Source organism: Micromys minutus (assembly GCF_963924665.1).
Source record: "Micromys minutus genome assembly, chromosome: 9".
Classification (NCBI taxonomy): Eukaryota; Metazoa; Chordata; class Mammalia; order Rodentia; family Muridae; genus Micromys; species Micromys minutus.
Window position 1 is genome coordinate 44,033,926 of NC_137978.1, and position 27,738 is coordinate 44,061,663.

General features: G+C 46.4%; 1 protein-coding gene across 2 annotated transcripts; it reads left to right on the forward strand.

The window, feature by feature from the left end:
* The first annotated feature begins 531 nt into the window (after window positions 1-531).
* Window positions 532-27,701, forward strand: BSDC1 (BSD domain containing 1). Of its 2 annotated transcripts, none has more exons than XM_080921500.1 (11): window positions 532-553; window positions 811-871; window positions 4,125-4,241; window positions 9,342-9,509; window positions 11,595-11,649; window positions 13,464-13,579; window positions 13,964-14,032; window positions 14,127-14,205; window positions 15,408-15,878; window positions 23,936-24,039; window positions 26,323-27,701. In XM_080921500.1, the coding sequence occupies exons 1-11, from the start codon at window positions 543-545 to the stop codon at window positions 26,353-26,355; spliced, it is 1,284 nt and encodes a 427-aa protein (XP_080777626.1). In that variant the 5' UTR covers window positions 532-542; the 3' UTR covers window positions 26,356-27,701. The 2 variants fall into 2 exon arrangements, with proteins under 2 accessions (XP_080777626.1, XP_080777627.1); XM_080921501.1 differs by having other exon boundaries at window positions 13,464-13,540.
* Window positions 27,702-27,738: the final 37 nt, after the last annotated feature.

Below are 27,738 nucleotides of genomic sequence, written 5' to 3' on the forward strand. Positions count from 1 at the left end.
TACAAATGGGATCATCCAGAGGATAGTTTAAAGCAGCCTCTGGATTGTCCCCGACAGCCTTACTCTGGCTCAGAGGTCCGCAGTCCGAGCTGGCTGAATTAGCCAGGAGCAGAACACCAAGTAGCTGCTAAGTCGCTGGCTTCACAAAGGGGGGCGGTCCTAACACTGGGTTCTGAGAACTCGACGTTGGAACCCCGCCCCGCCTTTCTTCTCCTCTACTTCCAATTGGCGGTCTAACCAGCTGCCAAATTTGGCCCAGAGAGGTTCCGGTAGTCAGGGACTCCCGAGAAAGCTAGCGGCTGGTTGGTGGGACTCAAGCACAATCTTAAATACGAATGGATCAAGAGTCTAGAGGCGGGACAAATCGAATTTGGGACACGGATTGGACAAAGGCGGGACACATTGATGTAGAAGGCGGGGATTGGGCGGAGAGTTGCGCTTGTGTTAAGATTGGGGGAGCGCTCTTGGGGGCGGAGCCTGAGGGGGCGGTGCCGTGTCGGATGTCAAAGGTCGGTAAATAGTGGTGATGTCATGCTGGCAAGATGGCGGAAGGGTGAGCTTGTCGTTCCGCCTTCTGGCGTTGGGGCCTGGGTTCTTCAAGGGTTGGGATACTGGGCCAGGGTCCCTGTTGGGGACAGGCTGCCGGTGCGGGTGCGGACTGAGCTGAAAGGGCAGAGTGGAGGCGTGGTGCGAGGGGATGGGAAAGCGGCCCGAGAAGCCTCACCAGCCGGCCAAAGCAGAGGCTGGGCAGGAGTCGCTCGGCAGTCTGAGCCGGCAGTCTGAGCCGTCAGATGTGTCTGTCTTCCACAGGGAGGACGTGGGGTGGTGGCGGAGCTGGCTGCAGCAGAGCTACCAGGCAGTCAAAGAGAAGGTAAGCCGGGCCAGCACCCTTCTCTCGGCAGGGCACCGCGGCTGTCTTCTGTCAAACCAACCCCAGATAGCCCCTGCCTGGATTTGTCGGGCTTCTGTGAGGCCATTTAAAAGAAAAGGGTAAAAAACACCACCACTAACAACACTTTACTCTTAAACAGCAATTTAAACATTAGCGTATATGACAGTCATTACTCTCAGACAGGTTGGGAGGATACAGACCTTCGCCAGACAATCTTGGGCCTCTGGTGTGGAGGCAGTCAAGCAAAATAGCTGCTTACTTACTGTTTGTGAATACCATGAAAGGGAAGTACCTAACATCTTGTCTAGGCTAGAGAGTCACGTGCATGCCAAGGAAGGTTTGTGGCAAAGAAGGTGAAAAGTAAGAATCCTGGTAGAGAGGAGGATGCCTTATCCGCTAGTGCCTGCTGGTGCCTATGTGAGCTGTTTACAAAGTGAAGGGGGATTGATGGCCAGAGAGCAGAGACCTGGGGAAGTGGTTGGCTAAGTAATCCCTGTGACGTAACTAATGCTTGTCCCTGTAGTAGGCAATGCCAGTTGGTGTTCCTATTTTAGCCCATATTACTTTGTTTAAAAGCGGCCCAACTAAGTCCTGGAATAACTAATTACTATTTACCTCAAGCAAGTGAAGTGAGTCGTGCTTTGGGGAAGACTCCAGGAGGCTTCTGATCCTAAATTAGCCCAGTACTTTAGGAATAGTTTTTTGTTTGTTTTTGTTTTTTTGTTTTTGTTTTCTTCTTGGTCTGTGTTCTGGATAGCCCCTTCTCACACTACAGCTCAGCAAACCTGAGAATTCCCTGTGCTGACTGTTTTGTTGACGATGAAGAGGCAGGACTTATGCTAAGGATTAATATCAGACCTCAAAGAAGCATGCAAAGAAAGTGTGGAATTCAGCAGGTGTTCCGTGAGGGTTTCCTCTGTGTTTCAAGGCTGATCTCAGGAAGATCTCTCTTTAATCTTAATCTCTTCCCTTTAGTTCCTTACATCTCTGTGAACTTGGGCAAGTTATTTTCTTGTTAGTGGTGGTGGTGGTTTGCTTTGTTTTGAGACAGGGTCTCATTGTATATGTAGTTCTTGGCTGCCCTGGAACCCTTATGTAGACCAGACTGGCCTCAACCTCACAGAGATCTATCTCCCTCTGCCTCTGGAGTGTTGAGATTAAAGGCATGCAGCATTTAAACTGGGCAAGTTTTGGTGGTTTTGTTTGCTCTTGTTCTTTACCTTTCTAGGCTTCATTTCCTCACCTGTGAAGTATGTTAACAGTACCTATCTAATGGTCTGTCCTGAGAATTAAATGATAATACACAGTACACTAAGACAATATGTAGCACTCTAGGTGCTGTACAGGCACTTGCTCTTCATGAGGGAGTGAGTAAAACTTAGTTGGCATGTTTTCTTCTACTTTTCCCTTGATTCTTTGCTGCTGTCCTTGCTGCTGGTCATCTTGGCTCCATGTGGGTCTGTCTTCCCTGCTCTCTTAGCATACATTGCCCCAGAGCTCCTGTCCCGAGCCTCCTGTACACCCCCACCCTATGCATCCAGGTACAAACACAGACACAGCATTGGAAAAGGCTCAGCTGCTTTGTGTGCTCCCCCAGCGCAGACACCCTGGTCTCACTGGGTCTGGGCATCCCCACCCCCACCCCAATAGACCATTTCTTCCTCTTCTTTTTCTCTTCCCCTTGACTTCAGAAACTCTTCCCTCAAGTCTGTGTTCAGCAGCCTGGCGTACTTTAGAAATATGATGTCAGTAAGCTTGATGTTGGGTCATTCTCTCCCTACCCCTGAAGCCACCACCTGTACACTTATCTGTAATAACATGCAGTTCACACTTGCCAGCTCCACTGGGTACTCTTTACCCCTTATCTTTCTGGAACTTTCTGCAGCAGTTGACACTAACATGTTCCCCACCCCACCCTACCCCCTCTGTTTTTGAACCGTGTTCAAAACAAAGAACATGGACTTCTCTCCCAGTTCTCCACACACTTGTCCAGATTTTTCTTTCCTGACTGTTGGCTCATGTTTCTCTGAGTGCCCTTTAAAGATGGGGCTCTGAAGATCTTTGTCCTCAGCTCACAACTGTGTGTGTTCTACACTCTTACTGTGCACCTCTCCTTGGGGATGGTTCCTGTTTCTTTATTTAGGCCCTTTGGTACTTACATGGATAGCTTTGACTGGACAACTACCCAGATATCTCATGGTCACCATGACTCTGAACGGCTAAAACGGCCAGTCACTAGAGTGACACATTAAAAATGAAAATCTCATTGTGTCCCACTTGTTTGACCCTCTTTGTGGTTCCTTATTGTCCCACTCAGTCATGCCAGGTCAGAAGTAGGCAGGCCCATCCTAGGAAAAACAAAATGAAAAACCAGAACACTCAAAAACATGCCGTGGCTGGGCATGATGGTGCAGATCTGTAATCTCAGCCCTTGGGAAGAAGACTGAGGTAAAAGGACCAGCCTGCATAGCAAACCTCCATACAGAATGTGCAGGTGGTTGATCCGTGTGAATAGAGAGGACATGCAAGGTGGGGTGAGCACAGGTGCTCCAGGAAGTCATCTTGCAGTTGGCAAGCATGATATACGGAAGTCAGACATAGACTGCAGAGGACTAGCTGGCTCAAACTAGCTCTGAAACAGGTCAGTTAGACAGGCAAATATCATTCATTCCAAAGAAACTTAATGGATAGACAAAGCCCAGAATAGTGAAACCAAGCCCTGGGGGAGAAGCTATTCTTCTTGGATTTAAAAAAAAAAAAAAAAAAAAAAGGCTCTTTTAATCCCAGCACTTGGGAAGCAAAGGTGGGTAAATCTTCGAGTTTGAGAGAGTGAGTTCCAGGACAGCCAAGGATATACAGAAAAACCTTGTCTCATAAAATCAAACAAAACAAACAAACAAGAACCATATCACAGCAAGTTTTCAACATCTGTTTGGGAAATATGTGTATGTTTTTACTGCCGTTCTGGTTTTGAGATTGTTTGGTAGGAGAAAAACACTGAGTGACTGAGTGGGCTCACTCGTGGGCTGAGACTCGGTCCTTCTTCTAAAGAGCAGGTGTTTCTCTCTCTGCTGTCAGTTAATCGGCCTGGGTCATGGACTCAGGACAAGTCAGCATAGCCAAGCCGTGGCTCGTATGTCACGCGGCATTTCCATACACCTGTGGTGCCAAAGAGGCCCAGACATGGGTGATGGGTTCTGCCAGCTTAGTCCTTCTTCTCTGTCTTCCATAGTCCACTGAAGCTTTGGAGTTCATGAAGCGGGACCTGACAGAATTTACCCAGGTGGTACAGCATGACACGGCCTGCACCATAGCAGCCACGGCCAGTGTGGTCAAGGAGAAGCTGGCCGTGAGTACTACCACACCTTGAGTGACCGACCCTCAGTCTGGTCTGCCCTGGGAACTGGGTGGGCACTCCCAACTTTTCTCTCATTCAGTGATTATTTTTACTGTAAGGAAAGAAAGGGATACAAAGCCATGCATTGTAGAAAATGTAGGTCGCAAGTATGTGGTGTGTGTGTGTGTGTGTGTGTGTGTAAAAGGACTCCCCATGAAGGTAGCTGTTGTTAACATTTGAGTGATATACCTCTATGTAACTTCCTTTAGGAAAAAGATGTGGGTCAGCTAAATATAACTTTAAAATAATTGTATTGATATATTTATATGTTCTTGTATGTGTATGTATGTACATATGTGCCAGGTTAGAAGGCAACCGTGGGAGTCGGTCCTCTCCTGATTACAGGCCATTAGGCTTGGCAACGTGCCTTCATCCACTGAGGCTTCTGCCAGTCCTGAATACCTTACTTTTTAACTGATTTGGTTTTATTCCTTTGTTGTTTTTCTCCCCCCCCCCCCTTCCTCTCTCTCTCCCATTTCAAATAGCCTAACGTAGTCTCAAACTGATTACATATGAGAGAATGGCCTTAAACTACTGATTCTTCCATATATTTATTTAAGGTGCTGGAGAGCTGGCTCAGCAGTTAAGAGGACTTGGCTGCTCTTCCAGAGGACCTGGGTTCAATTCCCAGCACTCTTATGGCAGGTCACAACTCTGTAACTGCAGTTCCAGGGGGTCTGACACCTCCACAAAGATATGCATACAGGTTAAACACTAATATACATAAAAAAACTACTTATTTATTTAATGTATATGGGTGTATACCTATGCACCATATGCACACAGTGCCCAGGGAGGACAGAAGAAGGTGTAAGAGCCCCATAACTAGAGTTACAGATGTGATAAGCTGCCTTGTGAGTGCTGGGAATGGAACCCAGGCCCTCCGGAAGAGGACAACATAATTGCTGAGTCAGGCCTCCAGTTCCTTACCTCATCTTTTACTTAAGTCATTGCAGGCCTCATTCTACATTTTTCCTAAGCCGTCTGGTCCTCAGTTAAGTAAATATAAAAGCCTTCTATTTCCTGTTGTACTTCTGGTATTGTGCACAGATTTTCAGTGAACGCTATTCTTGTTAAGGTTTTGCCTATTGTAATATTTTATTATTCAATATAGAAAAGGTCAAGGGTAGTATAGTTTTAAGCTTTTAATATCTATTGCAAAGTGCCCCCAAAAAAGTATTTTTATGAGGTTAGAGAGATGACTCAGTGATTAAGTGCCCCTGCTGCTCCTACCAAGGACCGTAAGTTGGTTTCTACACCGAGGTGGTGACTCACAACAGTCTGTTACTCCAGTCCAAGGGGTACACATACATACGTGCAGGGAAAACACACAGAGGCAATAGAGCAAATCTTAAAGGAAAGGAAATATTGTTAGTAGGAAACTGGAGATGTGCTAGTGGATTGCTGGCCTGTCTCATTAGTCACCAAACGCCTGATAAGAGCAACGTAGGAAGGGCTTATTCTGGCTCACAGTCTATCCTGCGGGGGACAGTCCATCCTGACAGGGAAGGTGTGACAGGGTCCTGAGGAGGCAGCTGGTCACATAGCTTCTGCAGTCAGGAAGGAGAGAGATGGATACTAGTCTCAGCTCACTTTCTTAGTCTGGGATCCCAGCTCACAGTTAAGGTGGGTCTTCCCACCCCAATTAAAGATAAACTAGGTAGTCCTTCATGCATGTCTAGAGTCTAACCTAGTTCAGATGATCCCTCAAAAGTGTGCTCAGAGGCTTGCCTCCTGGGTGATTCTAACTTGTCAAGTTGGCAGTCCATAGTAACCATCAGATGTAGTGTGTGTGTACAAAGCCCTGAATCCCTCACTACACATGTACACACTTGACAGTAAGATGGATTATTAGTAGGTAAAGCAGTTGTCACACAAGCCTGACAACCTGCATTCAGTCCCCTGACTTTCTTCTGACTTCCATGTCACACACAATAAGAAATGTTAAAAGTGTGAGCATAGTCTTATAGATCTCAGGTATGCTTACCTTGTGCCACTTTATATCCTCATGCTCATGTTGTTATCGGAGGTGTACAGTGAAAGCCTCTGTTAAGGGAGGAGTTGGATTTTAAAGTCAATATGTATCTTGTTAGGGTTTCTGTTACTGTGATAAAACACAAGTGGTGGTTCACGCCTTTAATCCCAGCACTTGGGAGTTTGAGGCCAGCCTGGTCTACAGAGTGAGTTCCAAGATAGCCAGGGCTACACAGAGAAGCCATGTCTTGAGCCATCCCCCTCCCCCCCCCCAAATAAAAACAACAACCAAACAAAAACTGGAGTAGAAGGAAGGAGTTTGTTTGGTTTGCATATCCCAACTCACAGTCCAGATGACTGTGGGAAGTCAGGACAGAAACTTAAACTGAACAAGCAGGAATCTGAGGCAGGAGCTGATGCAAAGAACATGGAGGAGTGCTGCTTACTGCTTACTCAGCCTGCTTTCTTACAGAACCAGGACCATTAGCACAGGGGTGATTTTACCCACCATGGGCTAGGCCCTCCCCCATCAATCTCTAAGAAAATGCCCTACAGACTCCTAAATCTAATGGAGGCATTTTCTCAACTGAAGTTCCCTTCTCTCAGATGAGTCGCATGTGTTTAAGTTGATGTAAAACTAGCCAGCACTGTGGAAAAAGCAAAAATATTATTTGATCAAGGATAATCTGGTAGCATGTGTCGTGTGTGTGTGTTTGTGTGTGTTGGTAGTTTTGAGAACTAATCTTGCTAGCCCAGTCTGGCCTCAAAACACCCGGCAGTCCTTCTACTTCAGTCTTCCGAGTTCTGGAACTGTGGATATGATCTACCGTTCCTGGCTAACATACTGGCTTTCATATACAGTTTCCCATTAGTCTTTCCTCATTTGGTCTCCAACTAAATCAGTTATCCTGAGATTAGTAGAGGCCATAAATGTTGAGTTAGGTCTGGTGGCATGTAACAATTTCCTTATAAGAGGCTGAGACAGATCTCTTTTAAAAGATTATATATATTCATTATTTTTAGACACACCAGAAGAGGCCATCAGATCCCATTGCAGGTAGTTATGAACCACCATGTGGTTTCTGGAAATTGAACTCATGACCTCTAGAAGAACAGTCAGTGCTCTTAGCCACTGAGCCATCTCTCTAGCCTGAGGCAGATCTCTTTAACCTAGACATTCAGACTAGCCTGTGAACATAGAGGAAACCCCCTCTCAAATGAGAAAAGGAAAGGAAGAGGGCAGAGTCTAGCCTGACTGACAAGCTTCAGGCCCAGTGGCTGCCTGAGAAGGGGATTGAAAATGAGACAAAGAAAGAAGGAAGACAAGTCTGAGGGCTTTCTCAGCCAGGCTTACATTATTGAGTCCTTTTAACAATCTTTCTTGTGTACCATAGCTACTGGTACTCACAAATGACAAATTGGATGTGGTGAGACATGCCTGTAATTCTAGTACACAGGAGACTGGGGCATGCATAAGGCTTGAGCATTCAAGACCAGCCTGAGCTATGAAGCAAGGCCCTGTGTGAAAATCCAGACCAAATGTATGAATGACACATCATAATGTGGTAAACTGCTGTGTGAGTCTGGCCCATAATAACTACCACTTATTTAATTGGTTTCTCTTTGTTCTTCACTCAACAAATATGATATATACTATGTCAACATGTGTGCCAGACACTATGATAGGTTCTAGGCAGCTCAACCAGGGATGAATCCTGCCTAGGGGCTAGACAGACTGCTCTTTCTGAGAACTTAAGTTCAGTCCCCAGCACCCATATCAGACAGCTCACAACCACCAGTAACTCCAGTTCCGTGGGCTTTAGTGTTCTCCTCTGGCCTCTGAGGATGACAGCCGCACCCATTCATGAATACATTCATACACTAACTTTAAAAAAAAAGAGAGATAATGTCAATATGTACCTGTAATCCTAACACTTGGGAGGTGGAGGCTACAAGTTTCAGGTTTTAGGCCAGCCTTGGTTACATAACAAGTTTTAGGTCAGCCTGAGCTACATAGCCTGAGCTACATTGCAGAATCCTGTCTCAACAAGCAAAATTAATATTATAATTTTTCACAAGATTTTTGGACTCTGACCTGCCTTTCAGTTCATCATCCCTGCCAAGCAGACGGTAGTAACCCATGATGGACAACTGCTTGTGCTCCCTGAGGATTTATTTGCCATCAACTGTCCCCCTGGCAAACAAGGCTGCCTGTCCGTATGTCTGCCCAACATCTGCACAGGATATTCTGCTTTCTTGGCAATAATAAAAACTTGTTTATGTCAGGTAACATCCATGTCTTACTTGACTCCGGTCTCATAGCCCACCAGTATTAGATCATCCATGTCTTACTTGACTCCGGTCTCATAGCCCACCAGTATTAGACCTGGGATTCAAAACCACCGCTCATCCCAGGCCCTCTTCCCTCTTTCCTGCTAGAATGACATGGATCTTGTTTTGGGGTGTGTGTGTGTGTGTGTGTGTGTGTGTGTGTGTGTGTGTGTGTGTGTGTAAATATGTATGTGCATATGCACACATGTTCATATAGGCTTAGAAGTATGTATGGGTTCACATGCTTGTGTACACAAGCTTCTAGAAGCAAGGATGACCTCAGGCGTTCTGTAGCCACTCACCATGTTTCTTGAAACAGTGTCTCTCACTGGGCCTGAAGCTTGTCAGGCTCTTTTCTGCCCTTTGGCCAGGAAGCACCAGGGATCTGCTTGTCTTTGCCTCCCTGGCTGTCATTAAACCTGGCATTTTCATTAGCCTATAGGACTGAACTCGGGTCCTCAGGCTGGCACAGTGAGCGCTTTTAATTGGGCCTTCTCCCTAGCCCTCCTAGCACTTTTTGATCACCTTAGTTGTTTTGTTGTAATAACCAGTTGAAGCTCTCTTCAGGCCTACCTTGGACATGCTCTACATCCCCAACTGGAACTGGAGGACTCTAGTTACCTCCTCCAGTCTGAGATGGGGAGAAGGATTTTTGCATGTCTCTGATCCTCCCCCCACGCTTCACCTAGACTCCAGAGTTATCCTGCTCCTAGTATACTGTCTTCCTTTCTTTGGTTTTCTCTGCAGACTGAAGGTTCCTCAGGAGCAACAGAAAAGGTGAAGAAGGGGTTATCCGACTTCTTAGGGGTGATCTCAGATACCTTTGCCCCCTCTCCAGACAAAACCATCGACTGTGAGGTCATCACCTTGATGGGAACACCCTCTGGCACAGCTGAGCTATATGACGGCACCAAGGTATTCACTGGCAGCCTTTACTGGGGATTGAAAGCTTTACCTACCGACCTTTGATCACATAAGCACTGATGTGTTCAGCCTAAAAGTATAGATAGACTTAGATAAGTGGGGAACATGAATAAAAAAGTAGGTAATTATTTTCTGTCTGCCTTCCTTCCTTCCTTTGTTCATTTGGCTGTTTTTGAGTCTGTTTCTCTGTGTCACAACCCTGTGTGTTGCTCTGTAGACCAGGCTGGTCTAGAACTCAAAGCAATCTGCCTCTTTGCCTCTGCCTCCTGAGTTCTGGGATCAAGGGAACTATATTTCTAATCCCATGATCTCATTACCTAGAGAAACTTCTGCTTCCTCCTTAGCTCATAACCATTGATGTTACTCTTGTTGTTCACAAACATGAAACATGAGTAAAGATTATTTGAGGTTTTTCCTTTTAAAAAAAACATATGTATTAAAGAGATGCATAAAGGTGTTAGCATCTTTCCTAGCCACTTCTAAGTAGCTTCACATGGCTGCAAAGGAGGACAGATGGCATTGCTTATCCAATCACTTTCTGGCATTACACATTTGGATTCCTTTCAGCTTCAATCATAGGAAGGATGCTGAGAGCATCTTCAGGGCGTAATTTGCTTCATGTTTGGGTTCTTTAAGACTAATTTCCCTAAAAATTGTGTACCAGTTAGAACCCATGACTAGCAGCTAGAGCAGTGTGTCTGTGCGCCTGCCTCCTGTTCGTGGTCAGTCTCTCTTGAACTCACAGGCGGTGTTGTGGCAGCCAGGCCATCAACGCATCCTACTGCATTGGATTCCCGTTCCAAAAGTGCACTGCTGGACTATTTACTTACATTTTGAGATTTTTTTTTTTTAATAACAGTCTGAAGTTATCAGAGTGACTGGTCACCAGAACTCACTTGCTGACATTCCCAAGCAGACAGACCATGCTCTGTGTGGTGTGAGGAAGAAGGGGCCTGTCTTTGTCAGCTGAAGTCGGGCTTCCTGTGGTCCTAGTTACAGGGCACTTTGTAGAGCAGCTCTAAAATGTATTAGTGTTTTTGTATTATTTTAATGTATTATTAAAATGTTTTTTTTTCTCTTTTATTGGGCCTAACTTTGTTCCCTGCTATATTGGTCTTACACATGCTAAGCAACAACTGAATTGTATCCCAGGCCAAGATATTGTTGATAGAACGCTAATAATAATAATGATAATGATTTGGTTTATCAAGACAGGGGTTCTCTCTGTACCTTTGACTGTCCTGGAACTCAGTCTGTAGACCAGGCTGGGCATGAACTCAAGAGATCTGTTGGTCTCTGCCTTTGCTGGGATTAAAAGCATGTCCTACCATGCCTGTCTATTGTTGGTGGATTTTTCTTTCTTTTTTTTTTTTTTTTGCTTTTTTTGTTTTTTCAAGACAAGGTTTCTCTGTGTAGCCCTGGCTGTCCTGGAACTCATTTTCTAGACCAGGCTGGTCTCAAACTCAGATCTGCCTGCCTCTGCCTCTGCCTCCCCAGTGCTGGGATTAAAGGCCTGTGTGTCACTGTCCAGATTTGCTGGTGGACTTTTAAATTTTAGTTTTATTCTGAGGTATAATCTCACTGTATAGTGTTGGTTGGCCTAGGACTCAGAATGTAGATCAGGCTGGCCCTACACGTAAAGAAATCTGCCTGCCTCTTTCTCAAGTGCTGGATTTAATAAAGGCATGTGCCACCACTTAGCCTTGTTGGATTTTAGTTTGGGGACAATTACATTATCTCACATTTTGCCCTCAAGTTTGGACTTTATTAACATAATTGCATTTGACTTTTTAAAAATTTCACATATTTCAGAAGGAGTTGTACATTTGATTTTATAACCTGCTCACTATATTTTCTTAGTTCTCAGAATTGGAATATTGGGTAAGAGACTATTTTTCTGAGGGCCTTAATGAGGAGTTAGTCACTGTGATCTCTGATAAGTGCCCTGTGGGTTTGACGGCTACGGGGGGGGGGGGGGTCGGGGAAGGGCTGGCTTGTAGCTGATGTCATGCACAGAGAGGACTTTCTCTGCATCCACTTCCCCAGAATTCTGTCACTCTTGTCTTTTGCTTACAGGCTCGCCTCTACAGTCTGCAGTCAGACCCGGCAACATACTGCAATGAACCCGACGGTGAGGGGGTAGCAGAGGGAGTGAGCTTCTGGGGCAAATACATAGGAAAGAGATGGATCATATCCATATTTTAGGTATCACAGACCAAGTAGCCCCTACATACTGGGAACAGAGTAGGACCTATATATATCTTATACTCTGTAGGTTAAGGGTCAGACCCTTTTCCTCCCTGAACCTCAAGTATCTTCACCCTGTTTCTTGAAGCTTTGCTCTTAGGGTCCCTCATCTTCTCTGTTTAGCTTGTCTGCCATCCCTACTGCTCCCCCATCCCCTCTGGTTCTTGTCCACTGTGCCCCATTCTGGAAACTAGAAACCAGAAAGGAGTAAGCCTTTAGACTGTCCATTCCTTCAGAACCAGGCTGCAGAGAGACAGAACTAAGAGGCGAGGAATCAAGCAGAGGCAGTGAGGAGTGGACGACTTTTCCTATACAGCGATGGGTAGTGGCCTCCAGAGGAGTGCACCTAACCTAGCCTGTGGAACCTAGAACACTGAGGAGTGGAAGGTTGTTCAGGCAAGGCTAAGCGTATGTTTGAAAATTCAGAAAAAACAGGGAACCCTGGTTTGATGACACTAAATCAAAGTTCTTGAGGATGTGACTGCAGCCAGGAAGCTGCTGGGGAGGGCTTTATGTGTGAATAAGCAGCTTGTGTTTGGTCATGAAAGACTCATGGTAAGTTTTTTTTTAGTCATAGAGGCCTTTAAAAAATCTGTCAACAGGCAGGTACAACAGCATAATCCTATAATACTAGCTACTTGGAAGATTGGGACTAGGCTGAGCTATATAATGAGTTCAGAGCCAACTTGAGCAATTTAGCAAAACCTTGTGCTGAAGTAAAGATAAAAAGGACTTGGGATATATTTGCCTAGCATACACAAGGCCATAGGTTTAATCTCTAATAACAATGAGGTCTTTCTATAAAATTCTATGTTCCCAGGCCAGGTATGTTAGTGTATGCCTTTATTAATCCCATGACTTGGGTGGCAAAGCCAAACAGATCTCTGTGAGTTTGAGGCTAGCCAGGGCCATAAAGCACACAGGCAAGACCCTGGCTAAAATACACAGGCACACCCTGTGGACCCTAGCTTTTAAAAGCTCATATTGTAGAATTGTGGAGAACTATTCAAGAGTTTGAGGCTGTGTTGTAGAGGATGAAACAAAAGGCAGAAGGTGATGTAGGGGTGCCTAGGAACTCCATGTCAGTGGTAAGGCCAGAGCCTGGATGAAGAGGACATACCAACAGGGGAGCCTGAGAAGTAGAATCAGGAAGCAGGTAATTTGACTTAAGAGTTTCCAGTAATAACTCAGTGGGAACGTGAATGAGCTTGTGCTATGACAGCAGCTGATCGGGAGCCCAGGATAGATTCTAGGTAGCAAAGATAGAAATTGTCAGGAGGCTAAAAATGATTTAGAGGAGACTCATGAGAAAAAACAAAGTAAGGAAAGGAAAGGGAGCCTGGGAAAGACCTAGAATGTTCAGAGGAGAAGGAAAGAAACAGGGAAAGGAGGGCAAAGCCTCCTAGTCACATGATGTAAGGGAGGACAGAGAAACATGGCCATAGCTCACAGCATGTGAGGATTGAAGTAGCAGCAGAGATAGGTGACACTAGAGACTGTAGTCCTTTCTAGAGATCCTGATCTTGAAAGAACCCACCCACCCTTCACCTCGCCTCACCCTTTCTCCTTAGACAAATGGCTTTGGAACGATCTCTTATGCTTTCTTCACTGTTCGAGTTCAGGGTTGAGTGTTTCTCTAGTCCGGGTGTTCTTTCTCTAGACACAGGGACCTGACCATCAGTGTTTGTCCCTCTGCAGGGCCCCCGGAACTGTTTGATGCCTGGCTTTCCCAATTCTGCTTGGAGGAGAAGAAAGGAGAGATCTCAGAGCTCCTTGTAGGCAGCCCCTCCATCCGAGCCCTCTACACCAAGATGGTGAGGGTCCTGCCAGCAGGACCTCAGCTGGCTGTGAGCCTGAGGTGTTAGGAAGTGGGAAGGACATGTGTAATGGGAGTCCCTGTACAGCCAGATGGGCCTGTGCTGAGCCAAGAAGCTGCCAGGAAGAGACTAACTTGCTAGTTTCTGGCAGACCGAGAATGGTGAGAAATGGAAAGACCAGCAAACTTGTATGGGAGTTCTGTTCTCCTTGCTTGGCCAAGCTTGGCCTAGAAAGTGGGTCTAGTTGGAATTAAAGTGCGTGGAAAGGCTCTGACAGTTACTATAAAGGCACGACCTGTGTCTAGACTCCAAGAGTGGCTGGGAACAGACTGGTAAGGACTTCACTTTGCAAACTTTCACCTCTCTTTTCCTATCCCTCAGGTTCCAGCAGCTGTTTCCCATTCAGAGTTCTGGCATCGGTACTTTTATAAAGTCCACCAACTGGAACAGGTGTGCTGGGCTAGCTTGGGAAGACCAGCCTACCCTCAGCTCTGGGGGAAGCAGGCTGGACCTAACCTCCTGCTCATTACTCTCCCACCCTCAGGAGCAGGCCCGGAGGGATGCCCTGAAGCAGCGGGCAGACCAGAGCATCTCTGAAGAGCCTGGCTGGGAGGAGGAAGAAGGTTAGAGGCAATTAAATGAGATGCTGATAAAGGTGTCTGTGGTACTGTAGGCCTTCAGAGACTGGCATCCCTGGGAAAAGCTGGAGTGAGACAGTGTATGAGTGGACTGTCAGAAATGACAGGCAGCCTGTCACACAGGGCTTATGGGACCCAGAGTGTAGGCACAGAAATCACATGTGCCAGTAGGGACACCTTGTTATGTCACACACAACCTGCCATTACATAGTTACTGAGGAGCATGCTGAAAATTTAGGGTCCTTCCCCCGAACACTCTTCTACATAAGACTGCAGAGTTCAAGGGACTGGCACTTAAGAGGCAGATCTCTATGAATTCAAGGCCAGCCTGGTCTACATAGGGAGTTCTAGGTCAGCCAAGGTTACATAAAGAGACTATCTCAAAATAACATTAAAAAGAAAAGAGAGAAGACAAGACTGTAGCTCAGGATATATTAAATACTTACAGTGTATATCCACCTTCCATTAAGAGCTTAATGTGTAGTTAGCCCTTAGCAGAAGCCATTGTCCTTCTCACTGAGGTAGCAGGTTGAGTAGGTAGGTGCTGGCAGCACAGGAGGAGACAAGAGTCTGGCCCAAACCCAGAGCAAACCCTCTTCCAGGCCTTGGCTTTCACATGTCTTACCCTGTCTCAGGCTGTGAGTCACAGCCCAGCTTTGCTGCAGTAAATATTAAAAAAATATAAAAATGCTTATCTCTTTACTGGCCCTGAGGTCTCACTCCCCAGGCCCAACCCTGACACATAGCCCGTACACCTCTGGCACCCAATCTGAGCCACTCCCACAGCCCAACGTAAACCTGTATGAAAAGCTATCGGGCTGTAGAATTGTGTTTGTGGGGTTTTGGGGTAGAGAAACACCCTGGGACAGAGGTGGAGAACAGGCAGTAGTAAACCGCCAAGGGAAGGGAGTTGCGCGGACAAGTTGGACCGTGTTGGCTCAGACCGGGCTCCAGAGGAGTCAGACCTCAGGGCTGGTAAAGAGATAAACTGATTTTTTATTTTTTAATATTTACAGCAACACAGCTTGGCCACTTTATGTGTGCGACTGACTAGCAGGGGATGTCTCCCTGTGCTGGAGTAGCCGTGAGGGACACAGGCTAGCCTTCATCATGGTAAACATAGCAGGATGTGCATGTTTGAAGGCTGACTGAGGTTACACCTGTTTCCCCAACCCATCTTTCCACAGAGGAACTTGAAGGCATTGTACCATCTCCAAAAGAGGCAAAGATTCCAAAAGAGACCAAAACTTCCACATCCCTTGAAAATGAGCCTGACCCCCAGAGCCCTTGTGAAGAGATTCCAATGGCACCCCCTGCAGAGGCCACTCCATCAGAGAGCAGTGACAGCATCTCCCTGGTGACACAGATTGCCAACCCTGCAGCCGCACCTGAGGCTCCAGAGCTGCATAAAGACCTGTCCCAAAAGCTGCTTGAGGCGTCTTTGGAAGAACAGAGTCTGGCTGAGGATGAGGGTGAAACTGGACCCCCACCCCCAGTTCCTTCCAAGCCTCTAACCCCTGCAGGCCGAGCCAGTGGCCCAGAACCCAGGCCTCCAGCCAGAGTAGAGACCCTGAGAGAGGAGGTGCCCACAGACCTAAGAGTGTTCGAGCTGAACTCAGATAGTGGGAAGTCTACACCTTCCAACAATGGCAAGAAAGGTAGGTCTGAGCGCCAGCAGATCTATGAGTGGGGCAAGCAAAGACTGCCACTGTGTGTGTGTGTGTGTGTGTGTGTGTGTGTGTGTGTGTGTGTGTGTGTGTGTGTGTGACTGTGTGTGAGTGTGTGTGTGCATGTGCGCACACACATGCCCCACTCAGATCCTGGGAGCAGATAACCTTCATTTGTGATCATAGAAGGGGCTGCATACATATTACCATATTTATTAGCTACTATTTACCTTTCAGTGAATGAAGGGTGATACATTTGGAAATTGTTGGAGTCTTTTTGCTTGCCTTGGTTTTTCACTTTGGCTTTGTTGTTGTAGGGTGGGTTTTTGGTTTAAATCTGTGTACCATGTGCATGCAGTACCTCCAGAGTCTAGGAGAGGGAGTTAGATCTCTTGTGGGATTCAAGATACAGTGTAGGTACTGTAAATCAAGTCCAGGTCCTGTAAAGAGCAGCCAGTGTTATTAATTTCTCAGCCATGTCTCTAGCCTCTAGCTCTGGCTTTTTGAGACAGGACCTCACTATATACCTCAGGCTGGCCTTAAACTGTAGCCTAGGCTTGGCCTTTTCACTCTTAGATCCTTTGCTTTCCAAGTGGTAGAACTACAGGAATGAATCACTACACCCAGCCCAGTGGGGTTCTTAAATCAGCAAAATGAAGTTTATATTGGGACTGTGCAAACTATCACGTTGTTTGAATGTTTGCCTATTTCACATGCCTCAAGTCCTTATTCTCTTCAGTACACAGATGAGAAAAATGATGTCTAGAAGTGTTGAGCAACTATTTAAAATTGCTATGACTGAGAAGGGAAAAGCCTTGCTTCAGACACAGGTTGTGTCGGCCTTGAGTCTGTGACCATGCCCTTACCTTACCTTAAACTTGGTCCATTCATAGTCATTCGTAGTCTTTTAAACAATTCTGCTTTGTCCCTATTGGGGGTACCTGTGGTGTTGATGTTAGAGGTCTTCCACCTGTGGAGCCCTGAAGAAATCAGCTTCTCTAAGCCTTTTATTGTGAAAATGGAGACACACCTTGGACCTGGCCTAAGGGGTGAGGTGGATGTCCAGGTGCCTCAGGTGAGCCAGTTTCAACAGCAGGGATTTAGCTATATCTGAGTAATGGAGTCGTAGGCTAGAGACCATGTTTATATTGAAGAAGAACTCCAGGAATTAAAGGCAAGGGTAGATCTGTCATCTGTGTCTCCCAAGATCCTACTGCAGATTGCCAGTCCTGGACAGACATGCTGCCATAAAGCTAACCCTGCAGGAGAGGCCTCACCTGCAGCGTGATGAAGGTTTGCTGCAGGAAATGGTGAATGGGATTGCCACAGCCTCCGTCAGGAGCTGAAGTGCGCTCGCTCTAGCCTGTAGCACAGTGCTCCTGTTCTGCTTTGTTCAGTGAGCTCATTCACTGAGCTCCTCCTGCTCCTTATGAGACATGGAAGCGGGTGGGGCAGCAGGGCAGGCTCTGTGATGGGGCAGGTCTGACACTGGAGGCATTCAGAGAAATGAGGACTCTGAGCATCAGCAGTGGTTCACCAAAGACACAGGTGGAGAGTTGGCACAGGTGCTGGGGGTCAGAGTTCAGCTGGAGAGTGTGTTTGAGTGGTTCCGACTAAAACTCCCATCCCATTTCTCAAGTAAAGGAGACACAGAAGAGCGGGGAAACTTGGTTCTTATTTGTTTGGGATTTTTTGAGACTGGGCTTCATTGTGTACTTCTGATTGGCTTAGAACTTGCTATGTGGACCAGACTGGTCTAGAATTTATAGAGATCTATCTCCCTCTTCCTAAGTGCTAGGATTAAAAGTATATGCCCCACACCCAGACTGAGTGGGATTTTTAAAAAAAGGTTTATTTATGTATATGAGTACACTGTATGTAGCTGTCTTCAGACTCGCCGGAAGAAGGCATTGGGTCCCATTACAGATGGTTGTGAGCTACCATGTGGTTGCTGGGAATTGAACTCAGGATCTCTGGAAGGGCAGTCAGTGCTCTTAACCACTGAGCCATCTCCATTCCTGAGTGGGTTTTTAAATAGCAATTGAGAATTTAACATCTTGAGCTGGACTCGGGATTAGACTGAGTGCCGAAGGCAGCAGAGCCCAAAGGCTTTGCTCGATCATAAGCCTGTTGACTGTAGGAAAGTCACTGCTCTTCTCTAAGCCCCTGCTTTCTCTTCTGATTGTTTCATGATAGCCCTCACTCAGGGGAGCAACTTTGGTAGAGCCCTGCTTTGGGGAAATAAATGTTCTCTGTTGCTGTGATAAACACCATGATCAAAAGCAACTGGTGGGGGAGTCCATCACTGAGGGAAGTGATTCCAACTTCAGGCCAGGAGCTTAAGGCAGGAACCTGGAGGCAGGAGCTGATACAGAGGCTATGGAAGAATGCTGCTTATTGGCTTGCTTTCCATGGCTTGCACAGTGTACTTTCTTACATAACTCAGGCCACTTGCTCAGAGGTAGCACTATTCACAGTAGGCTGGACCCTCCCACATCAATCATCAGTCAAGAAAACACCCCACAGAATGGCCAGGCTGAGAGGCAGTTTCTTCATTGTGGTTTCCTCTTCCCAGATGACCCTAACCCTTTCTGTGTCAAGTTAACCAGCAAAACATAACCAACAAAACATTGTGGTAATGATAGGTGATAGTCTCTTATTTTCTATATCTAGACCTTTGTTAAGCACTGGCTATGCTATGCCTGTCATTAGAGACTCACAAAGCCCCCTAAGATCTGTGCAATTCCGTTTCTCTCTTGGTAAAAAACTACAGAGGTGGCTAGGCAGTGGTGATGCACACCATTAATCCCAGCACTTGGGAAGTAGAGGCAGGAGGATCTACGTGAGTCCCAGGACAGCCAGGGTTGTTCTCTGTTCTACAGAGGAACCCTGGTGGGGAGGGGAACCTACAGAGGCAGAAAGATAACTCAAAAGTTAGGAACACCAGCTCTTCCAGAGGGTTCAGGTCCCAACACCCACCCAGCCCCTCAAAAACCCCGTAACTCCAGTGTCAGGGATCCGATCTCTCCTCAGCCTTTGTGTCACTGAACTCACAGGTACTGACACATACGTAAACATAAAGATAATAAAATTGTAACGAAAAGCCTGTCAGCCCCTGGAAATGATCAGAAAAATCACGTTGAAGCCTGCAGGAGGTGGAGGAGTGCTCAGTGGCCTAAAGGGTGTGGATTGTGGTGATGGGTACCCTGTACTGTGTCTGTCTGTTTTTGAGACAGGATCTTATTAAGTTCCCCAGACTGGCCTCAAATCCCCCCCCTTTTTAAGATTTATTTTAGTCTTTGTATCTCTGTATGTAAGCTTGTGTGTATTCAGGTGCTCATGGAAGCCAGAAGATGGGATCAGATCCTTGCACCTGAGGTTACAGGTGTTTTCGAGCCACCAGGTGTGGGTGCTGGGACCCAAACCCGTGTCCTCTGTAGAGTAGTAAACCCTCACCACCACTGAGCCCCGTCCCCAGCCCTGGCCTTGAGCACATGAGCCTCTTGCCTCTGCGTCCTAAGTGTTGGGATTGTAGCTGTGTGCACCAGGCCGGGCATCCCTGCACTGCTGCCCAGCCACGGTTCCTTCTTTCATGGTAGGTTCAGAGTAGTTGAGAGTTGGGATTAATCATATTTCAAGTTTGGCCATGTAAAATAAGAAAAACATCCAGTAAAATAAGAAGAAAAGCATCCAATATATGAAAGAAGCAGAAGGCACGCCTGCTGGTGTGCTTCTGTGACCCTAGTGCAGGGAGGCAGTGTCGAGAGAGTAAGGAGTCCAGTGTCGTCCTTGGTTCCATGGGACCTTGTTGGTGGGGGGTGGGGATCAGAACAGTTGTTTGTGAGATCTTATCATGCACAGGAATGGAATAATGGATGGATTGATTCCCGGTACTCACGTGGTGGCTCACAGCCATCCAGAACCCAGTTCCAGAGATCCCACTTCCTTTTCTGACCTCTGTGGGTATTAGGCATGCATGTGGTATACATACATACATGCACGGAAAGGATTCATACATAAAGAGTGTATCATTTGGTTTGTGGGGATGAAGAGCTGTCTCAGCAGTTAAGAGCATATACTACTCTTGCAGAGGACCTGGGTTCAGTTCCCAGCGTCCACATCTAAGAAGGATTAAGACTGCCTGGGATCCATGTCCTCTGATCTCTCTAACTGCATTCAAGCACAAACCCACACACAAGTACACATGGTTAACAATAAACGTTTAAGTCCACCCATAGTGGCACATGCCTTTAATGCCAGCACCTTGGAGGCAGAGGCAGAGGCAGAGGCAGATGACTCTGAGTTCCAAGCCAACCCAGTCTATAGCTGTCCAAGAAAGAACAAGGTCTAGGACAGCTACACAGTGAAAGCCTGTCTCAAAACAAACAAAAGTAATAACACTTTGAAAAACTAAAATTTTGATTCCTGATACCCAAGATTATTATCTGATCTACACACATGTACGCATGCACTTGTGCACACACAAAGAATTACAGTTCCATCTGGAGTTGGGCTGCAAGGCAGGTGACCAGATAGGAATTGGAGACTATAGAAGTGACATATGACTAGTGCTCTTAATCACCCTGCAGTGCTACCTTCCACACTCAGCCTGTAGATACACCCCAAAACAAGTGAGGAGAAGCCAGTGTAACCCAAGGCGGGAACAGTGGAAGCAAGGCAGGGAGGGAAGAACTGAACCAGAACTTGAACTTCTGATCCTGCTTTCTACCTGCTTCAAATGTTGGGATTACAGTTGGATGACACATGAGCAGTTTACACGGTGCTGGGGTCCAACCAAGAGCCCTGTACACTCAAGGCAAGCATTGGAATGACTGAGATATATCCTCACTCCTTTTGTTGTGAGAAAGGGTCTCAAGCCAGGTGGTGGTCAAGCACACCTTGAATCCCAGCACTCAGGAGGGAGGCAAGCGGATCTCGGGTCCCCTGATCTACAGAATGAGTTCCAGGATAGCCAACCAGAGCTACACAGAAAAATCCGGTCTCAAAACAACAAAAGAGTCTTATAAGCCCAGGCTGGCCTTTAATTTGTTTTGTTTTGTTTTGAGACAGGGTTTCTCTGTTTAGCCACGACAGTCCTGGAACTTACTCTGTAGACCAGACTGGCCTCTAATTCAGAGATCTGCTTGCCTCTACCTCTCAGGTGCTGGGATTAAAGGCATGTGACACCATTACCAGGCCTCGATTATTTTAATTAGTTAGATTTATATTCTATGTGTATCAGTGCTTGCCTGCATGTATGTCTGTGTACCACATGCATGCCTGGTGTCTGCAAAGCCCAGAATAGTGCCTCGAATCCCCTGGAACTAAAATTATAGATGGCCATGAGCTGCGGTGTGCAAACTTGGATCTGAACCCCAGTCCTGTGCAAGAGCAGTAAGTGCTCCTAACTCCCGAGTTATCTCTCCAGCCCCCCTCTCTTTATTATTTTTGATTACGTATAGGTGTGTGGCCATGAGTTCAGGTAGCTGCAGAGGAGTTACTGGAGTGTAAGCCTCCTGATGTGGGTGCTGGGAAACGAGCTGAAGTCCTGCAAAAGTAGAACACATCCTTAATTGCTGGACCATCCCTCCTGCCCAGGCCTTGCTCCTTGATCCTCCTGCCTCTGCCTCTCAAGTGCTAGGATTACAAGTGTATGTCGCCACACGTATATATGGGATGCTTTGTTCTTATTCATCCCCCTCCCTGCTAGAAGAGAACCTTAAAATGGACGTTATATGTATGCTGTGTTATACAGTGGACCTGTCTCCAAAACCCAAGGCCTGGGTATGGGGGCTATATTTAATGTTAGAGAAACGGGGAAGCTTGGGTGCTGATGCCTTTTCCCTCTGACACCCACACCATACCTCAGGCTGCCAGGCTGGTCTGTGTGCAGCAGGACTGCTCTTCAGCCCCTCAGCAGAGAAAGGAAGGAAGTGTGGGATGAGTGTGTGGCCAGTGGCCCTGGGTTAAAGGCCTTACCTCACTATTACCTGTGGAACCTGTTCTTAATCTCCATTTATCTGAGGAAGTAAAAAAATGGTCGCACAAAAAAATTAACTGGGCGATAGACCCTCGGGTTAGTAATCACCTAAAAAAACAAACCAAAAGGTTCCATTAGGAGGTCTTAATGCTCTTATCCAGATCTTGTAGCTTGCCCTCTGACAGGACAGGTGGCTCACATCTATGCCATTGAAGTCTTCCTTCTGTCCAGTGTAAACTGTTGATACCCAGCTCAGAGGGGTGATGTAAAATGCTCTAAAGATGCATTTCTGCTTCTGCAAGGGTTTGTCCTAGCGTATAAGTCTGAAGAGAGCTTCAAGGTCCAGAGATTAGGGGAAGCTGTCATGGCTACAGCCTAGCTTAGCCAAGAGCCTGGCTTTTGACCCACAGGAAACCAGCCACACTAACAGATAAACAGAAGTGTGTCCTGAAGGCACAGCACCAGGAGACTTTCAGAGCTTGAGTCTTGGTTATAGGTCTGCTCTGACTTGCAGTGGAACATGTAAATTATTTAACTCTGAGACAAGGCTTTTGAAAGAAACATAGGGCCCTACTTCTCCATTTGTTAAACATCCATTGAAGTTCTCAAACAGCAGCTCATTTCCTTGTAGAGTTAACCATGATATCTAGTACAGAATCCTGGGCTATAGCTGCCTGCTGAGTCAGAATGCAGGAGCATGGAGGAAGACGTTCTAGTAAGTTTCTCCAGTGGTCTTTGCAAAGAGGATGGTTTGCCCTGAACAACATTTTTGGTGTTTGTTTTCTGAGACTGGATCTCATGTTTCATAGTCTGGCATTGAATTCACCAGGTAGCAGAGGATGACCTTTTGAACTTGTGACTCCTAAGTGCTACAGGGTGGGCCACCACACCTGAATTTTTTTCAGTGCTGGGAATAAAACCTAGGGCTTTGTGCATGCTAAGTAAGTGCTATACCAGCTGAGCTGCCTGCCAGCCCCGTTTTTTTTCCAGCATAATTTGAATAATTAGCTGTTGAGAATAACTTGCCCAGTGCTGCACAGTAGGTATAATGGTCATCCCAGGTGTGCCACGTGCCACAGATTCTAATTACACTGCTGTGGTGGGGAAGCCAGGGGTGTGCAAGGCCCTTTGTGCAGAATGGACAAAAGAACAGCAGATCTTACAGTTCACTTCTCACTGATAATTTTAACATAAATGTTTTTAATATTGCCTAGAAGAAACCATGCCCAAGTATGTTTGGAGTAATCGTCAGCACTGTATGAGACACACACAAAGCAAGAGGAGGAGACTTTGTATGAGCAGGGCCAGGTCATTACTGCGAGTTCCTGGACCGTGGAGTCTGATGACACCGCTGAGCTCTGCTGTCAACACATGGAAGTGTCCATAGACAAATGTAAACAGATGCAGATGTGTTCAAAAATGTTTGTTTTTTTAATTATTTTTTGTGTTTTTTTAGACAGAGTTTCTCTGTAGCCATGGCTATCTTGGAACTCTCTCTGTAGGCTAGACTCTCCTCAGACTCAGATCCACCTGCCTCTGCCTCCTGAGGGCTGAAATAAAAGGGCATGCACCACTTCTGCCCAGTGACCTTAAAGTTTTTTATTTTTGAGACAGGGTCTCACTGTATCAAAACACCAAAAAGGAATGTGTCACCATACCTATGTAGTTTTCCATTTTTTTAAAGATTTTTTAAGTATGAGTGTTTTGGCTGCATGTATGTCAGTGTCTGACATGCATGTCTGGGCCCTCAGGTCAGGAGGTGCTGGATTCCCTGGAACTGGAGTTGTGGGGCACTGACTGCCATGTGGTTGCTTAGAATAGGGTCAGGGTCAGGAGTAACAAGTGCTTTTAACCACAAAAGCATCTCTTCAGTCTCGTGTGTGTGTGTGTGTGTGTGTGTGTGTGTGTGTGTACGTGCGTGTATACCTGTACCTGTGCATGTACAAGTAGAAACACCTTGATTATAAAGAGTTGTATATTGTCATCTCCTTAAAGATAGCATGTGCACAGGCACGCGAGTGTGCCCTTGTGTCACATGCTACTTATTACATGTGGCTCACGGTTCCAGGCTCGAGCACAGACATCAGCGAGGACTGGGAGAAGGACTTTGACTTGGACATGACTGAAGAAGAAGTGCAGATGGCACTCTCCAAAGTGGACGCCTCTGGTGAGGTGAGTATCTCCTTAGCCAGGGCACGCTAGTCACCAACAAACCTTACCACCCCTTCAGGGCACATCCCTACATCTATCTGAGCTAATGCTTTTGAGAAGAGAAATGAGGCTTTGCAATCTGGCCCATGACAGTTATCATTGGGCTCCACTCTGATCAGTTCTAGGGTGTATGTATGGATGAGTTCTTGAACTTAGCTCTGTATCAGTCACCCAAGGAACAACTAAAAAAAACCCACATGCTGAGCACAGCCTGGTGGCACATATGCCCAGTGTGGTCCCAGTGCTCAGGAGAAGCACAGGAAGGTCATTGCCTAGAGTAAATAGGCCTGGGACATAGAGATGCATAGGAGACCTTAGCAACAGAAGGCCCTGGACTGAGTCATTTAACATGTATTTCCTCATCTAAAATACAAGATTGATAGAGCTGTCTTAGAGGCTGTAGTGAGGTAAACCATGTAACCACTGTAAGTGGGGTGCCTGTCATATGATGTCGTTCAGTAGACATTAGTGACAATAGTTAAATGGGTCTTTTATTCTTTTTTTTTTTTTTGTAATATTGTGAAACTAATTTTTTAAACTCCATTTGTTTGTATGTTTGTTTATATGTGAGTACGCTGTAGTTGTCTTCATACACACAGAAGAGGGCATCAAATCCCATTACAGATGGTTGTGAACCACCATGTGGTCGCTAGGAACTGAACTCAGGACCTCTGGAAGAGCAGTCAGTGCTCTTTTTTTTTTTTTTTTTTTTTAAAGATTTATCTATTTATTTATTTATTATATATAAGTACACTGTAGCTGTCTTTAGACATACCAGAAGATGTCTTCAGATCCCATTACTGATGGTTGTGAGCCACCATGTGGTTGCTGGGACTTGAACTCAGGACCTCTGGAAGAGCAGTCAGTGCTCTTAACCACTGAGCCATCACTCCAGCCCAGGTCTTTTATTCTTAACTACCTCCCCAAATCAAGAGCTGACTCAGTTTCTGCCAGATATGACCATGGCACACCTTTAGTCCTGCCACTCAGGAAACACAGGCAGACAGATCTCTCTGAGTTTTGGTTCAAGGCCAGCCTGTTCTATATAGTGAATTCTAGGACAACTAGGGCTACAGAGATTTGTCTCAAGAGAAAACCAAAATTAGTCAGTTTAGAGAGACTGTGAGCCTCAGTCTGAGAGTCAGAAAGGCTCTCTCCTTTCTCTTCCCCTCACCTCCCTTCCTTTCCTTTCTTTCCCCTCTGGATGGGAGGGGTTATCACTGACTCACTGTAGCCCAGGTTGGCCATGAATTTGCATCAGTCCTTATGCTCCAGCGTCCTCAGTGCTGGCATTAGAGGACTGCCAGGGATCTAATTTTTTATTTTGAAAAGCTGGAGAATTAATGCAGTCACTATTACAGAGGCCTCTGTGGTGTCCTGTGGAGGACTTCCTAGCTTATGTCTTTTAGCTCTCTTTAAATCAGTATGCTTGGCTGGGAATATGGTTCTGTGGTAGAGCACTCACCAAAGCATTGCAGGGGTCCTGAGTTTGATCCCCAGCTCCAAGAGAATATGCAAGCATACAGCAAAACCTGACCACGGGTACACCTGAGCCCCACCCAGAAGTTAAGAGTGCAGAGCCCAGCCTGAGAAGACCTGTACAAAGAGAACATACCCCAACAGGAGGAGAGGAGAGAATCCATTTGACCTCTGACAGGCACACAAATCCAGACTCCCTAAAAACATTAAAGCTAACAAAAGAGGGAAAAGTTTTTGCTGGATGGTGATGGCATAGCCCTTCAATCCCACCACTCTGGGAGCAGAGGCAGACAGATCTCTATTAGTTCAAGACACAGCAAGTTTCAAGACAGCCAGGGCTGCAGAGAAACCCCCTTCTCAAAACAAACAACAAAAGAACAACCACCACCTGGGCTGGAGAGGTGGCTCAGCCGATATATAAAGGCTAGGCTCAAAAGAACCACCAAAAGTAGACATTAGCACTTGCAGCCCCACACCCCTCTCAGTTCTTTCTTTGCTCAGCAGGAAACAGTCTCCTTTAGGGCCTGACTCCTCAGCAGGCATCCCATGCAGAGTTGAGTATAGTTAGTGGAAATATTTCCTTTGAATCTGAAGCAGTCAAAGCAGCAAGCCTCTCTCAGGCAGCATATGCATCAGTGCTGTGTTCCTGAAAGCCAAGGATTGTTGTGGGGACAGCCTGCCTGGTCCAGTGGCCATCTTGCGCAGTGGGGAAGATGGGCTGTGGGCATGACTCAGTGTGTTCTCATTATCTTCTCACCTTTGCAGCTGGAAGATGTGGAGTGGGAGGACTGGGAATGAGGGAAGCCAGAGCAAGCAGCTCCCCACCCACGGCACATCCCACCTCCCTTGCTCCATAGTCTCAGCCGGCCTTGGAAGACACTGAGAATGTCCCCCCAAATGGCCTCTGCCATCCAGAACTTGGTACATGTTCTGGTGGCTCCCTGCTGGCCCTCTGCTCACACCTTGGAAGAGCCTTTTTAAATACAGATCCAGAAGTCTGGTTTGTGCCAACCTTAGGATGACCTAAGAGGAGGACCCGTACCCCATCACCAGAGAGCCTGCATTTCCCTGCTATTGTAGGGATCCTACAGGGAAATCTCAAAGGGGTAGCTATCTCCTGCACAGAGACAAGAGCTGAAGCACTGGTCTCTGAAGACAACAAACACGCTCTACCCCATAAGCTAGTTAGCCAGCAAGGAAGGCCATGCCACCTGCCCTTGGCTACACAAACAGTGAACAACATTTTCATTCCTGTCCCAATGAGGAAGAGGCCATCATCCCTGGGAAATTTGCCTCTCTGGAATCTCCATCCCAACCATTTCCCATTCCTGGAAAGGTCCTCTGGGGTTCAGAATCTTCAGACCAAACCTTGACTCTTCTCTAGCCCACACTGGGATATCCCTGCACCTTCCCAGGGCTTTTATGTCAAATGCACCCAAGTCCTTAGCCCATCTGTGCCACTGCAAGAGTCTGCTCTTGTATTTCTCTCCCTCCCCAAGAAGGGAGGGAGCCACTTTCAGGCCCTTTGGTGTGTTGCCTGGGAGGAAAACTGCTCCAAGCAGCTACCTACCTTGACTCCCACAGCTTAGGACACAAGGCTGTAAGCTGTATGAAGTAGTGAGCAGAGATGAGTATCAGTCCATCACCAGGCAGCTTCTCCTTGGCTCTCTGTTCTGGAAGGGATATGCTGGGCGAGCATTCTGAGACTCCCATCTCCTGCAGAGGCCCTCCTTCCTGAAGACAGTCAGCCTGGGGCTCTTACCATCTTGAGGCAGCGAGGGCCACATGAAGACCTGGTGCACAGATGCTGTGCTGGTGATGTTGTATGCTGGTGCATCCACCAGTGATGCATTTAAAGGAGTTTGGTCAGGGTCGCTGTGAATGGTGGGCACTTCAAACCTTCAGTGAAGCGGGTAGGGTGGACAGAATGCTAATTTTTTTTGATGGGATTGGTTTTTTTTCTCTTTGTAATTATTTTAATTAACCTTTTGGTTGTTTGTGCAATATTATATATTTTAAATTATAATGCATCTCCCCAGAGTATTTTGTAGCTGGGAAAAGAAAAAAAAAGTAAAGAAAAAAAATTCTAACAGCTGTTAGTTTTGTAATTAAAAAGGAACAAAAATAAAAGAAGTTTGTCCTGAGCCTTTTACAGATTTGCCGTCACAGCATTTAAGTGAT